The following is a 16,695-nucleotide window of genomic DNA, read 5'->3' on the forward strand; positions in this document are numbered from 1 at the left end:
AGGAATGTGATTTTCATTTGGGCCGTTCATCTCCTCAGAGACCAAGTGCGGCTTACCCACACCACAGACATTACATTTACATTTACATTTAAGTCATTTAGCAGACGCTCTTATCCAGAGCGACTTACAAATTGGTGCATTCACCTTATGACATCCAGTGGAACAGCCACTTTACAATAGTGCATCTAAATCTTTTAAGGGGGGGGGGGGGTCAGAAGGATTACTTTATCCTATCCTAGGTATTTCTTGAAGAGGTGGGGTTTCAGGTGTCTCCGGAAGGTGGTGATTGACTCCGCTGTCCTGGCGTCGTGAGGGAGTTTGTTCCACCATTGGGGTGCCAGAGCAGCGAACAGTTTTGACTGGGCTGAGCGGGAACTGTACTTCCTCAGTGGTAGGGAGGCGAGCAGGCCAGAGGTGGATGAACGCAGTGCCCTTGTTTGGGTGTAGGGCCTGATCAGAGCCTGAAGGTACTGAGGTGCCGTTCCCCTCACAGCTCCGTAGGCAAGCACCATGGTCTTGTAGCGGATGCGAGCTTCAACTGGAAGCCAGTGGAGAGAGCGGAGGAGCGGGGTGACGTGAGAGAACTTGGGAAGGTTGAACACCAGACGGGCTGCGGCGTTCTGGATGAGTTGTAGGGGTTTAATGGCACAGGCAGGGAGCCCAGCCAACAGCGAGTTGCAGTAATCCAGACGGGAGATGACAAGTGCCTGGATTAGGACCTGCGCCGCTTCCTGTGTGAGGCAGGGTCGTACTCTGCGGATGTTGTAGAGCATGAACCTACAGGAACGGGCCACCGCCTTGATGTTAGTTGAGAACGACAGGGTGTTGTCCAGGATCACGCCAAGGTTCTTAGCGCTCTGGGAGGAGGACACAATGGAGTTGTCAACCGTGATGGCGAGATCATGGAACGGGCAGTCCTTCCCCGGGAGGAAGAGCAGCTCCGTCTTGCCGAGGTTCAGCTTGAGGTGGTGGTCCGTCATCCACACTGATATGTCTGCCAGACATGCAGAGATGCGATTCGCCACCTGGTCATCAGAAGGGGGAAAGGAGAAGATTAATTGTGTGTCGTCTGCATAGCAATGATAGGAGAGACCATGTGAGGTTATGACAGAGCCAAGTGACTTGGTGTATAGCGAGAATAGGAGAGGGCCTAGAACAGAGCCCTGGGGGACACCAGTGGTGAGAGCACGTGGTGAGGAGACAGATTCTCGCCACGCCACCTGGTAGGAGCGACCTGTCAGGTAGGACGCAATCCAAGCGTGGGCCGCGCCAGAGATGCCCAACTCGGAGAGGGTGGAGAGGAGGATCTGATGGTTCACAGTATCGAAGGCAGCCGATAGGTCTAGGAGGATGAGAGCAGAGGAGAGAGAGTTAGCTTTAGCAGTGCGGAGCGCCTCCGTGATACAGAGAAGAGCAGTCTCAGTTGAATGACTAGTCTTGAAACCTGACTGATTTGGATCAAGAAGGTCATTCTGAGAGAGATAGCGGGAGAGCTGGCCAAGGACGGCACGTTCGAGAGTTTTGGAGAGAAAAGAAAGAAGGGATACTGGTCTGTAGTTGTTGACATCGGAGGGATCGAGTGTAGGTTTTTTCAGCAGGGGTGCAACTCTCGCTCTCTTGAAGACGGAAGGGACGTAGCCAGCGGTCAAGGATGAGTTGATGAGCGAGGTGAGGTAAGGGAGAAGGTCTCCGGAAATGGTCTGGAGAAGAGAGGAGGGGATAGGGTCAAGCGGGCAGGTTGTTGGGCGGCCGGCCGTCACAAGACGCGAGATTTCATCTGGAGAGAGAGGGGAGAAAGAGGTCAGAGCACAGGGTAGGGCAGTGTGAGCAGAACCAGCGGTGTCGTTTGACTTAGCAAACGAGGATCGGATGTCGTCGACCTTCTTTTCAAAATGGTTGACGAAGTCATCTGCAGAGAGGGAGGAGGGGGGAGGAGGGGGAGGAGGATTCAGGAGGGAGGAGAAGGTGGCAAAGAGCTTCCTAGGGTTAGAGGCAGATGCTTGGAATTTAGAGTGGTAGAAAGTGGCTTTAGCAGCAGAGACAGAAGAGGAAAATGTAGAGAGGAGGGAGTGAAAGGATGCCAGGTCCGCAGGGAGGCGAGTTTTCCTCCATTTCCGCTCGGCTGCCCGGAGCCCTGTTCTGTGAGCTCGCAATGAGTCGTCGAGCCACGGAGCAGGAGGGGAGGACCGAGCCGGCCTGGAGGATAGGGGACATAGAGAGTCAAAGGATGCAGAAAGGGAGGAGAGGAGGGTTGAGGAGGCAGAATCAGGAGATAGGTTGGAGAAGGTTTGAGCAGAGGGAAGAGATGATAGGATGGAAGAGGAGAGAGTAGCGGGGGAGAGAGAGCGAAGGTTGGGACGGCGCGATACCATCCGAGTAGGGGCAGTGTGGGAAGTGATGGATGAGAGCGAGAGGGAAAAGGATACAAGGTAGTGGTCGGAGACTTGGAGGGGAGTTGCAATGAGGTTAGTGGAAGAACAGCATCTAGTAAAGATGAGGTCAAGCGTATTGCCTGCCTTGTGAGTAGGGGGGGAAGGTGAGAGGGTGAGGTCAAAAGAGGAGAGGAGTGGAAAGAAGGAGGCAGAGAGGAATGAGTCAAAGGTAGACGTGGGGAGGTTAAAGTCACCCAGAACTGTGAGAGGTGAGCCGTCCTCAGGAAAGGAGCTTATCAGGGCATCAAGCTCATTGATGAACTCTCCAAGGGAACCTGGAGGGCGATAAATGATAAGGATGTTAAGCTTGAAAGGGCTGGTAACTGTGACAGCATGGAATTCAAAGGAGGCGATAGACAGATGGGTAAGGGGAGAAAGGGAGAAAGACCACTTGGGAGAGATGAGGATCCCGGTGCCGCCACCCCGCTGACCAGAAGCTCTCGGGGTGTGCGAGAACACGTGGGCAGACGAGGAGAGAGCAGTAGGAGTAGCAGTGTTATCTGTGGTGATCCATGTTTCCGTCAGTGCCAAGAAGTCGAGGGACTGGAGGGAAGCATAGGCTGAGATGAACTCTGCCTTGTTGGCCGCAGATCGGCAGTTCCAGAGGCTGCCGGAGACCTGGGACTCCACGTGGGTGGTGCGCGCTGGGACCACCAGGTTAGGGTGGCCGCGGCCACGCGGTGTGAAGCGTTTGTATGGTCTGTGCAGAGAGGAGAGAACAGGGATAGACAGACACATAGTTGACAGGCTACAGAAGAGGCTACGCTAATGCAAAGGAGATTGGAATGACAATTGAACTACACGTCTCGAATGTTCAGAAAGTTAAGCTTGCGTTGCAGAAATCTTCTTGACCAAAATTATTAAAATGATACAGTACTGCGGAAGTGGGCTAGCTAGCAGTGGCTGCGTTGTTGACTTTGTTTGAGAGTGTCGCTGGCTAGGTAACCTCGGTAGCTAGCTATGTAACCTCGGTAACTGGCTCGTTAATTAGTATAAACTACACAATTGTCTTAGATACAAGGACAGCAAAGACAACTATGTAGCTAGCTAACACTACACTAATCAATCGTTCCGTTGATCCGTTGAATGTACATCATTCAGACAGACGCACACACACACACACACACACACACAAACACACATACAAACATACACACAGAAATACACAGCCCAGCTATTCCAAACTTCCTGTATGTGTTTCATAACTCAGTGTTTTCATTTCTAAGGCGTACTTCCTAGTTTCCACTCTCACATCATTAGCCTATGAGATTCCTTCTCACCAGCGATGCTTGGCCATAGCAGTGGGGAGTGTGACACAACATAACACAGACTAGCTGCTATCATTAGTCTACAGAATAAATGTGTTTGATGAGAATCCATGCTAATGTTGTAATCTACTGTAGTTAGGTGTTGGAATCCGTGTAACGTTTGTAATTGATGAGTCCAGGTTTTTGTCATTTAGTAGGTAAATGCATGTGGTCTCGCTTTTGCTTATTATTTTATTGTGGTGGTAAATGCTGTCCCTTGACTTTGGCACCATGTAAAAACACATGGTAATGAATATTGTGTTTTATTTAACTGTTATTTAATAAGAAAACATATTTACATCCTTTACACCGCAACACATCCATTTATATGCATTGTAGAAAATATTGGGGGCTAGCAGGTTGGCTTGTCCCACTGGTATAGATGAGGAGTGACATGTTTTGTGGGTTTAGATATATCTATCTATTATTTTGAATGCTAGACAATGAACACAATTATTGAATATATTGTTTAGATCAATAAAAATAAAAAACACTATTAAAATACCTATTTCTTTAAATAGTATAATGTGTCCCTCAGTTTGATTTCATTGGTGTTACCACCTTGACAAATCACTGGTTACAAAGATATACAGGGACCTTGATTATTCCCTCCAGTAGCAAACTGTTATCGAGGGAGGAGTCTATAAATCCTCTTCAGGATCGGACCCTTTTTTTCAATTGTCGCCTAAAATGACATACCCGAATCTAACTGCCTGTAACTCAGGCCCTGAAGCAAGGATATGCATATTCTTGGTACCATTTGAAAGGAAACACTTTGACGTTTGTGGAAATGTGAAAGGAATGTAGGAGAATATAACACAATAGATCTGGTAAAAGAAAATACAAAGAAAAAAACAACCGTTCTTTTATATATTTTATGGCACCATCATCTTTGAAATGCAAGAGAAAGGCCATCATGTATTATTCCAGCCCAGCTGCAATTTAGATTTTGGCCACTATATGGCAGCAGTGAATGTACAACGTTTTAGACTGAGCCAATGAACCATTGCATTTCTGTTCAAAATGTTGTTTCCAACTGCCCAAATGTGCCTAATTGGTTTATTAATAACTTTTCATGTTCAAAACTGTGCACTCTCCTCAAACAATAACATGGTATTATTTCACTGTAATAGATACTGTAAATTGGACAGTGCAGTTAGATTAACAAGAATTTTAATTTTCTGCCAATATCAGATATGTCTTGGGAAAATGTCTTGTTACTTACAACCTCATGCTAATAGCATTAGCCTACATTAGCTCAACGTCCCGCAGGGGACCCACCGATCCTGAAATACAAATATTACTGGTGACACAATGTTACCATAATGGTAAAGTCATTAAGCTACCATATTCGTTTATTTAGAATGCGAAGATGTACCAGGGCTCTCAAGTGGCTCAGCAGTCTAAGGCACTGCATCTCAGTGCTAGAGGTATCACTACAGACACCCTGGTTAGTACCCAGGCTGTATCACAACCGGCCGTGATTGAGAGTCCCATAGGGTGGCGCACAATTGGCCCAACGTGGTCCTGGTTTGGCCGGTGTAGGCCTTCGTTGTAAATAAGAATTCGTTCTTAACTGACTTGCCTAGTTAAATAAAGGTAAACAATTTTTGTAATTTTTTTTATTAAAATGCAATGCACAAATGCCACCGTAATTGAAAAATGACCTTGAGATAGCAAGGCTAAGAAGTTTACGATGCTATGTAGCCTTGAACACATACCGATTCCTGCCCTCTTTTTGAAGAGGTGCATCTCATCTGGAACATATCTGTCTTCCCACAGAATGTTGGGGTCATCCCAGGCCCTGTTAGTGTTGTTATGTGTCAATTCCAAGTGGCTAGGCTGGTGTCCACCAGCCAGGTCCGCTAGTCACATACCTGGGACTAATGTGGCGTCGTTGTCAGAAGAAGTAAAAATTATATTTATCTAGTTCAGGATCTCTGGCCTCCTTTACTGTGTCTTCTGGCAATGTTGCAAAAGGCCACAATGAGCTGTTTTTGTTCCCCGTTATTTATCTTTCACTGAGGCAGTTTACATGTCCAGCTGATTTGGTCCATCATGACCCACATGGTTTCATTACAGCATGCTGCCATCTATTGGACAAAAATAGAAGTACACTAGAGAGCTTAGCAAGTAGCCTGACGCGTGCAGCTTTATGTATTGACTTCATTGATATAAAGGCTGTTGTTATGAACAGGGAACACAGATCAATACAGATCAATATAAAGCTGTATCTGATCTTGTTCCCCCAGGGTCTTTCAACCCAGACTTTCGTCCTCCTGAGACGCTGTTCAAGGTGATCTTCTGGCTGGGCTACTTCAACTCCTGTCTCAACCCCATCATCTACCCCTGCTACAGCCGAGAGTTCAAACTGGCCTTCATACGCATCCTCCGGTTGGTCTATTACTTTAATACCTATCATATTACTGTACTCCTTCATTAATCTGCATCCTCCGGTTGGTCTATTACTTTAATACCTATCATATTACTGTACTCCTTCATTAATCTGCATCCTCCGGTTGGCCTTTCATATTTCTTAGGCCAATCATATAAAATGATGTTAGAGTATGTACATTGTGTCTGTAACTATGGAAACAAAAGACACATTTCAATGGACAATGTTTTTTAATTTAAAATGTTCCCGCCCCTCCTCAACCTTAGATGCCAGTGTCACTATAGAAGTCGCCCAGGCTGGCGGGCTTCCAACTACCGCACCTCCCACTTTAACTCCTCTGGCCACTCACGGAAGAACTCTGCAGAGTCTGGCTACTCACGGAAGAACTCTGCCTGCCTCAACGGGAGCCAGCGCACCCTGCCCTCCTCAGCCAGCCCCAGCCCCAGCTACCTGCCGTCCTGCGCAGAGGGGGAGACCCTCTCCACCTGCTGGGCCTCTGCCACCTCCAGGCCCTCCTCTATGCTGCCTGGGAGTCCTGCTGACTGCCAGCTGGGGACACTGAGGGGGGGTGTGGGGGGTGGAGGGACTCAGAGGGGGATGTCTCACAGGAAGTCCAGCCAGGGGGTGTTCTCGTTCCCATGTGGCGAGCGTGGAGGGGACATACCTGAGGATAAGGTTTGACTGTCTGGGAGTCTTACAGTCATCAGTTGTTCTTAAATGATTCCTGATGGGGATTTAAATCATGTTCAGTACCTGATTGATGAGGGGGAGTGATGTATCGTTCCATTTACTGTCAATGGTTCAAGTCGAGTCAAACTGTCAATGGTTTTGTATCGTTGGCATGGAAAATGGTTGAAGGAGTAGAGATAGAGTTACAGAGGCCTCTGCTGTATGTTAGCAGGTATTACTGAGCATCAGGGTCAGTCCAGCATCTGTTCAATGGAACAGTGTCAGATGGAAATGACTACAGATGAAGCTGTCTTGTATTTCTCAGAGACATGATCAAGGGCAATAGTGAAGCAATGGGATAAACCACATGAACTGTACATTATGGATTTGACTATAGCAGACCAATGCATGCATCTGTTTGAAGGCTGTACATACAGGGAGATTCTCGTTTGGGCCAAAGTCCGTCCTCCGTCCTCTCTCCTCCGTGACCCAGAAACCGATAAGTGGTTTAATGTTGGAGGAGTGTGTTAATTCGTTAGTGGGAGAACGAAAGAGTGTCTTCCCCTCCTCAATGGCCACCTTTCATCAAGGATACTCATGTGTATCCTAACGCGGAAGAGTTTTGAAATAAGCCACACCCCCTTTGAATCAGCTTTTATGTCAGAGGAGAAAAAAATGAACACATTTAAAAATAATATGCTACTTATTGTTTTATCTATAAATGTCTTGATCCACCTGTGTAAATGTAAATTTCCTAATGATGCCCAAGTGGAAAAGGACCGTCTCATTTCAAGCAACTGTATTTTCATCCACGTTCACTCTCCTCGCCGACTCTCCTTGATTAACTTGGACCTTTTTCAAAAGGAGGCGAGAGAGGACGGAGGAGAGAGGACGGAAGAGAGAGGACGCAGGAGGTGAGCAAATCTAAGTGATAAAAGGCCACAGTATTGGCCCAAGGACTGGGAGAGACTATGCTACCTTGGGACTACCTGTAGAATTGCACACTAATCTGTCATTCCTTTTCTTTCAGCTGGTCTGATCTGTGAATGTTTCTGGTGTGTGGTCAGTCGGAGAATGGTGCTATATGTAAAGAGCAGATGATCACATTTCTGTTAATGTCACTCATTGTCTTTATGGTGTGTTTACTTAAATAAAGTATAACCTGGTTTATCTGGTGTAGTAATCATATGGACAAACATCTAGTGGGTAAATAAAGTCTAACCTAGTTTATCTGGTGTAGTAATCATATGTACAAACATCTAGTGGGTAAATAAAGTCTAACCTGGTTTATCTCGTGAAGTAATCATATGGCACAAATGGGTAAAAAAAGTCTAGCCTGATGTATCTGGTGCAGTAATCATATGTACAAACATCTCGTGGGTAAATAAAGTATAACCTGGTTTATCTGGTGTAGTAATCATATGGACAAACATCTAGTGGGTAAATAAAGTCTAACCTGGTTTATCCAGTGTAGTAATCATATGTACAAACATCCAGTGGTTAAATAAAGTGTAACCTGGTTTATCCAGTGTAGTAATCATATGTACAAACATCCAGTGGTTAAATAAAGTCTTACCTGGTTTATCCGGTGTAGTAATCATATGTACAAACATCTAGTGGGTAAATAAAGTCTAACCTGATTTATCTGGTGTAGTAATCATATGTACAAACATCCAGTGGTTAAATAAAGTGTAACCTGGTTTATCCAGTGTAGTAATCATATGTACAAACATCCAGTGGTTAAATAAAGTCTTACCTGGTTTATCCGGTGTAGTAATCATATGTACAAACATCTAGTGGGTAAATAAAGTCTAACCTGGTTTATCTGGTGTAGTAATCATATGTACAAACATCTAGTGGGTAAATAAAGTCTAACCTGGTTTATCTGGTGTAGTAATCATATGGACAAACATCTAGTGGGTAAATAAAGTCTAACCTGGTTTATCTGGTGTAGTAATCATATGGACAAACATCTAGTGGGTAAATAAAGTCTAACCTGGTTTATCTGGTGTAGTAATCATATGGACAAACATCTAGCGGGTAAATAAAGTCTAACCTGGTTTATCTGGTGTAGTAATCATATGGACAAACATCTAGCGGGTAAATAAAGTCTAACCTGGTTTTTCCGGTGTAGTAATCATTTGGACAAACATCTAGTGGGTAAAAAAAGTGTAACCTGGTTTATCTGGTGTAGTAATCATATGTACAAACATCTAGTGTGTAAATAAAGTCTAACCTGGTTTATCTGGTGTAGTAATCATTTGGACAAACATCTAGTGGGTAAAAAAAGTCTAGCCTGGTTTACCTGGTGTAGTAATCATTTGGACAAACATCTAGTGGGTAAATAAAGTCTAACCTGGTTTATCTGGTGTAGTAATCATTTGGACAAACATTTAGTGGGTAAATAAAGTCTAGCCAGGTTTATCTGGTGTAGTAATCATTTGGACAAACATCTAGTGGGTAAATAACGTCTAACCTGATTTATCTGGTGTAGTAAACATTTGGGAAGACATCTAGTGGTTAAATCTAGTATAACCTGGTTTATCTGGTGTAGTAATCATATGGACAAACATCTAGTGTGTAAATAAAGTCTAACCTGGTTTATCTGGTGTAGTAGTCATATGGACAAACATCTAGTGGGTAAATAAAGTCTAACCTGGTTTATCTGGTGTAGTAATCATATGGACAAACATCTAGTGGGTAAATAAAGTCTAACCTGGTTTATCTGGTGTAGTAATCATATGTACAAAAATCTATTGGGTAAATAAAGTCTAGCCTGGTTTACCTGGTGTAGTAATCATTTGGACAAACATCTAGTGGGTAAATAAAGTCTAACCTGGTTTATCTGGTGTAGTAATCATTTGGACAAACATTTAGTGGGTAAATAAAGTCTAGCCAGGTTTATCTGGTGTAGTAATCATTTGGACAAACATCTAGTGGGTAAATAACGTCTAACCTGATTTATCTGGTGTAGTAATCATTTGGGAAGACATCTAGTGGTTAAATCTAGTATAACCTGGTTTATCTGGTGTAGTAATCATATGGACAAACATCTAGTGTGTAAATAAAGTCTAACCTGGTTTATCTGGTGTAGTAATCATATGGACAAACATCTAGTTTTGTAAATAAAGTCTAACCTGGTTTATCTGGTGTAGTAGTCATATGGACAAACATCTAGTGGGTAAATAAAGTCTAACCTGGTTTATCTGGTGTAGTAATCATATGGACAAACATCTAGTGGTTAAATAAAGTCTAACCTGGTTTATCTGGTGTAGTAATCATATGGACAAACATCTAGTGGGTAAATAAAGTCTAACCTGGTTTATCTGGTGTAGTAGTCATATGGACAAACATCTAGTGGGTAAATAAAGTCTAACCTGGTTTATCTGGTGTAGTAATCATATGGACAAATATCTAGTGGGTAAATAAAGTCTAACCTGGTTTATCTGGTGTAGTAATCATATGGACAAACATCTAGTGGGTAAATAAAGTCTAACCTGGTTTATCTGGTGTAGTAATCATATGGACAAACATCTAGTGGTTAAATAAAGTCTAACCTGGTTTATCTGGTGTAGTAATCATATGGACAAACATCTAGTGGGTAAATAAAGTCTAACCTGGTTTATCTGGTGTAGTAGTCATATGGACAAACATCTAGTGGGTAAATAAAGTCTAACCTGGTTTATCTGGTGTAGTAATCATATGGACAAATATCTAGTGGGTAAATAAAGTCTAACCTGGTTTATCTGGTGTAGTAATCATATGGACAAACATCTAGTGGGTAAATAAAGTCTAACCTGGTTTATCTGGTATAGTAATCATATGGACAAACATCTAGTGGGTAAATAAAGTCTAACTTGGTTTATCTGGTGTAGTAATCATATGGACAAACATCTAGTGGGTAAATAAAGTCTAACCTGGTTTATCTGGTGTAGTAATCATATGGACAAACATCTAGTGGGTACATAAAGTCTAGCCTGGTTTATCTGGTGAAGTAATCATATGGCACAAATGGGTAAAAAAAAGTCTAGCCTGATTTATCTGGTGTAGTAATCATATGTACAAACATCTCGTGGGTAAATAAAGTCTAACCTGGTTTATCTGGTGTAGTAATCATATGTACAAACATCCAGTTGTTAAATAAAGTCTAACCTGGTTTATACAGTGTAGTAATCATATGTACAAACATCCAGTGATTAAATAAAGTCTTACCTGGTTTATCCGGTGTAGTAATCATATGTACAAACATCTAGTGGGTAAATAAAGTCTAACCTGATTTTTCTGGTGTAGTAATCATTTGGGAAGACATCTAGTGGATAAATAAAGTCTAACCTGATTTATCTGGTGTAGTAATCATTTGGGAAGACATCTAGTGGTTAAATCTAGTATAACCTGGTTTATCTGGTGTAGTAATCATATGGACAAACATCGAGTGGGTAAATAAAGTATAACCTGGTTTATCTGGTGTAGTAATCATATGGACAAACATCTAGTGGGTAAATAAAGTCTAACCTGGTTTATCTGGTGTAGTAATCATATGGACACACATCTAGTGGTTAAATAAAGTCTAACCTGGTTTATCTGGTGTAGTAATCATATGGACAAACATCTAGTGGGTAAATAAAGTCTAACCTGGTTTATCTGGTGTAGTAATCATATGGACAAACATCTAGTGGGTAAATAAAGTCTAACCTGGTTTATCTGGTGTAGTAATCATATGGACAAACATCTAGTGGTTAAATAAAGTCTAACCTGGTTTATCTGGTGTAGTAATCCTATGGACAAACATCTAGTGGGTAAATAAAGTCTAACCTGGTTTATCTGGTGTAGTAATCATATGGACAAACATCTAGTGGGTAAATAAAGTCTAACCTGGTTTATCTGGTGTAGTAATCCTATGGACAAACATCTAGTGGGTAAATAAAGTCTAACCTGGTTTATCTGGTGTAGTAATCATATGGACAAACATCTAGTGGGTAAATAAAGTCTAACCTGGTTTATCTGGTATAGTAATCATATGGACAAACATCTAGTGGGTAAATAAAGTCTAACCTGGTTGATCTGGTGTAGTGTAGTAATCATATGGACAAACATCTAGTGGGTAAATAAAGTCTAACCTGGTTTATCTGGTGTAGTAATCATATGGACAAACATCTAGTGGGTAAATAAAGTCTAACCTGGTTTATCTGGTGTAGTAATCATTTGGACAAACATTTAGTGGGTAAATAAAGTCTAGCCAGGTTTATCTGGTGTAGTAATCCTATGGACAAACATCTAGTGGGTAAATAAAGTCTAGCCAGGTTTATCTGGTGTAGTAATCATTTGGACAAACATCTAGTGGGTAAATGACGTCTAACCTGATTTATCTGGTGTAGTAATCATTTGGGAAGACATCTAGTGGTTAAATCTAGTATAACCTGGTTTATCTGGTGTAGTAATCATATAGACAAACATCTAGTGGGTAAATAAAGTCTAACCTGGTTTATCTGGTGTAGTAATCATATGGACAAACATCTAGTGGGTAAATGACGTCTAACCTGATTTATCTGGTGTAGTAATCATTTGGGAAGACATCTAGTGGTTAAATCTAGTATAACCTGGTTTATCTGGTGTAGTAATCATATGGACAAACATCTAGTGTGTAAATAAAGTCTAACCTGGTTTATCTGGTGTAGTAATCATATGGACAAACATCTAGTGGGTAAATAAAGTCTAACCTGGTTTATCTGGTGTAGTAATCATATGGACAAACATCTAGTGGGTAAATAAAGTCTAACCTGGTTTATCTGGTGTAGTAATCATATGGACAAACATCTAGTGGGTAAATAAAGTCTAACCTGGTTTATCTGGTGTAGTAATCATATGGACAAACATCTAGTGGGTAAATAAAGTCTAACCTGGTTTATCTGGTGTAGTAATCATATGGACAAACATCTAGTGGTTAAATAAAGTCTAACCTGGTTTATCTGGTGTAGTAATCATATGGACAAACATCTAGTGGGTAAATAAAGTCTAACCTGGTTTATCTGGTGTAGTAATCATATGGACAAACATCTAGTGGGTAAATAAAGTCTAACCTGGTTTATCTGGTGTAGTAATCATATGGACAAACATCTAGTGGGTAAATAAAGTCTAACCTGGTTTATCTGGTGTAGTAATCATATGGACAAACATCTAGTGGGTAAATAAAGTCTAACCTGGTTTATCTGGTGTAGTAATCATATGGACAAACATCTAGTGGGTAAATAAAGTCTAACCTGGTTTATCTGGTATAGTAATCATATGGACAAACATCTAGTGGGTAAATAAAGTCTAACTTGGTTTATCTGGTGTAGTAATCATATGGACAAACATCTAGTGGGTAAATAAAGTCTAACCTGGTTTATCTGGAGTAGTAATCATATGGACAAACATCTAGTGGGTACATAAAGTCTAGCCTGGTTTATCTGGTGAAGTAATCATATGGCACAAATGGGTAAAAAAAAGTCTAGCCTGATTTATCTGGTGTAGTAATCATATGTACAAACATCTCGTGGGTAAATAAAGTCTAACCTGGTTTATCTGGTGTAGTAATCATATGGACAAACATCTCGTGAGTAAATAAAGTCTAACCTGGTTTATCTGGTGTAGTAATCATATGTACAAACATCCAGTGGTTAAATAAAGTCTAACCTGGTTTATACAGTGTAGTAATCATATGTACAAACATCCAGTGATTAAATAAAGTCTTACCTGGTTTATCCGGTGTAGTAATCATATGTACAAACATCTAGTGGGTAAATAAAGTCTAACCTGATTTATCTGGTGTAGTAATCATTTGGGAAGACATCTAGTGGATAAATAAAGTCTAACCTGATTTATCTGGTGTAGTAATCATTTGGGAAGACATCTAGTGGTTAAATCTAGTATAACCTGATTTATCTGGTGTAGTAATCATATGGACAAACATCGAGTGGGTAAATAAAGTATAACCTGGTTTATCTGGTGTAGTAATCATATGGACAAACATCTAGTGGGTAAATAAAGTCTAACCTGGTTTATCTGGTGTAGTAATCATATGTACAACCATCTAGTGGGTAAATAAAGTCTAACCTGGTTTATCCGGTGTAGTAATCATATGTACAAACATCTAGTGGGTAAATAAAGTCTAACCTGGTTTATCCGGTGTAGTAATCATATGGACACACATCTAGTGGTTAAATAAAGTCTAACCTGGTTTATCTGGTGTAGTAATCATATGGACAAACATCTAGTGGGTAAATAAAGTCTAACCTGGTTTATCTGGTGTAGTAATCATATGTACAAACATCTAGTGGGTAAATAAAGTCTAACCTGGTTTATCTGGTGTAGTAATCATATAGACAAACATCTAGTGGGTAAATAAAGTCTAACCTGGTTTATCTGGTGTAGTAATCATATGTACAAACATCTAGTGGGTAAATAAAGTCTAGCCTGGTTTATCTGGTGTAGTAATCATATGGACAAACATCTAGTGGGTAAATAAAGTCTAACCTGGTTTATCTGGTGTAGTAATCATATGGACAAACATCTAGTGGGTAAATAAAGTCTAACCTGGTTTATCTGGTGTAGTAATCATATGTACAAACATCTAGTGGGTAAATAAAGTCTAACCTGGTTTATCTGGTGTAGTAATCATATGGACAAACATCTAGTGGGTAAATAAAGTCCAACCTGGTTTATCTGGTGTAGTAATCATATGGACAAACATCTAGTGGGTAAATAAAGTCTAACCTGGTTTATCTGGTGTAGTAATCATATGGACAAACATCTAGTGGTTAAATAAAGTCTAACCTGGTTTATCTGGTGTAGTAATCATATGGACAAACATCTAGTGGGTAAATAAAGTCTAACCTGGTTTATCTGGTGTAGTAGTCATATGGACAAACATCTAGTGGGTAAATAAAGTCTAACCTGGTTTATCTGGTGTAGTAATCATATGTACAAACATCTAGTGGGTAAATAAAGTCTAACCTGGTTTATCTGGTGTAGTAATCATATTGACAAACATCTAATGGTTAAATAAAGTCTAACCTGGTTTATCTGGTGTAGTAATCATATGGACAAACATCTAGTGGGTAAATAAAGTCTAACCTGGTTTATCTGGTGTAGTAATCATATGGACAAACATCTAGTGGGTAAATAAAGTCTAACCTGATTTATCTGGTGTAGTAATCATATGGACAAACATCTAGTGGGTAAATAAAGTCTAACCTGATTTATCTGGTGTAGTAATCATATAGACAAACATCTAGTGGGTAAATAAAGTCTAACCTGGTTTATCTGGTGTAGTAATCATATGGACAAACATCTAGTGGGTAAATAAAGTCTAACCTGGTTTATCTGGTGTAGTAATCATATGGACAAACATCTAGTGGGTAAATAAAGTCTAACCTGGTTTATCTGGTGTAGTAATCATATGGACAAACATCTAGTGGGTAAATAAAGTTTAACCTGGTTTATCTGGTGTAGTAATCATATGTACAAACATCTAGTGGGTAAATAAAGTCTAACCTGGTTTATCTGGTGTAGTAATCATATAGACAAACATCTAGTGGGTAAATAAAGTCTAACCTGGTTTATCTGGTGTAGTAATCATATGGACAAACATCTAGTGGGTAAATAAAGTCCAACCTGGTTTATCTGGTGTAGTAATCATATGTACAAACATCTAGTGGGTAAATAAAGTCTAACCTGGTTTATCTGGTGTAGTAATCATATGTACAAACATCTAGTGGGTAAATAAAGTCTAACCTGGTTTATCTGGTGTAGTAATCATATGGACAAACATCTAGTGGGTAAATAAAGTCTAACCTGGTTTATCTGGTGTAGTAATCATATGGACAAACATCTAGTGGTTAAATAAAGTCTAACCTGGTTTATCTGGTGTAGTAATCATATGGACAAACATCTAGTGGGTAAATAAAGTTTAACCTGGTTTATCTGGTGTAGTAATCACTTGGACAAACATCTAGTGGGTAAATAAAGTCTAACCTGGTTTATCTGGTGTAGTAATCATATGTACAAACATCTAGTGGGTAAATAAAGTCTAACCTGGTTTATCTGGTGTAGTAATCATATGTACAAACATCTAGTGGGTAAATAAAGTCTAACCTGGTTTATCTGGTGTAGTAATCATATGTACAAACATCTAGTGGGTAAATAAAGTCTAACCTGGTTTATCTGGTGTAGTAATCATATGTACAAACATCTAGTGGGTAAATAAAGTCTAACCTGGTTTATCTGGTGTAGTAATCATATGTACAAACATCTAGTGGGTAAATAAAGTCTAACCTGGTTTACCTGGTGTAGTAATCATATAGACAAACATCTAGTGGGTAAATAAAGTCTAACCTGGTTTATCTGGTGTAGTAATCATATGTACAAACATCTAGTGGGTAAATAAAGTCTAACCTGGTTTATCTGGTGTAGTAATCATATAGACAAACATCTAGTGGGTAAATAAAGTCTAACCTGGTTTATCTGGTGTAGTAATCATATGTACAAACATCTAGTGTGTAAATAAAGTCTAACCTGGTTTATCTGGTGTAGTAATCATATGGACAAACATCTAGTGGGTAAATAAAGTCTAACCTGGTTTATCTGGTGTAGTAATCATATGTACAAACATCTAGTGGTTAAATAAAGTCTAACCTGGTTTATCTGGTGTAGTAATCATTTGGACAAACATCTAGTGGGTAAATAAAGTCTAACCTGGTTTATCTGGTGTAGTAATCATATGGACAAACATCTAGTGGGTAAATAAAGTCTAACCTGGTTTATCTGGTGTAGTAATCATATGGACAAACATCTAGTGGGTAAATAAAGTCCAACCTGGTTTATCTGGTGTAGTAATCATATGTACAAACATCTA

General features: G+C 40.5%; 1 protein-coding gene across 1 annotated transcript in view; it reads left to right on the forward strand.

Moving 5' to 3' along the window:
- The window catches only part of LOC139581464 (alpha-1A adrenergic receptor-like), a 31,026-nt gene extending 22,461 nt beyond the window's left edge, over positions 1 to 8,565 (forward strand). The window contains exons 2-3 of the mRNA XM_071411252.1: positions 5,992 to 6,133; positions 6,401 to 8,565. Of these exons, the coding sequence (XP_071267353.1) occupies positions 5,992 to 6,133; positions 6,401 to 6,815 (557 nt within the window). The 3' untranslated portion in view covers positions 6,816 to 8,565. The remainder of the gene's footprint in view (positions 1 to 5,991; positions 6,134 to 6,400) is intronic.
- The last annotated feature ends 8,130 nt before the right edge of the window (positions 8,566 to 16,695 follow it).

Source organism: Salvelinus alpinus, chromosome 7 (genome assembly GCF_045679555.1).
Source record: "Salvelinus alpinus chromosome 7, SLU_Salpinus.1, whole genome shotgun sequence".
Lineage (NCBI taxonomy): Eukaryota > Metazoa > Chordata > Actinopteri > Salmoniformes > Salmonidae > Salvelinus > Salvelinus alpinus.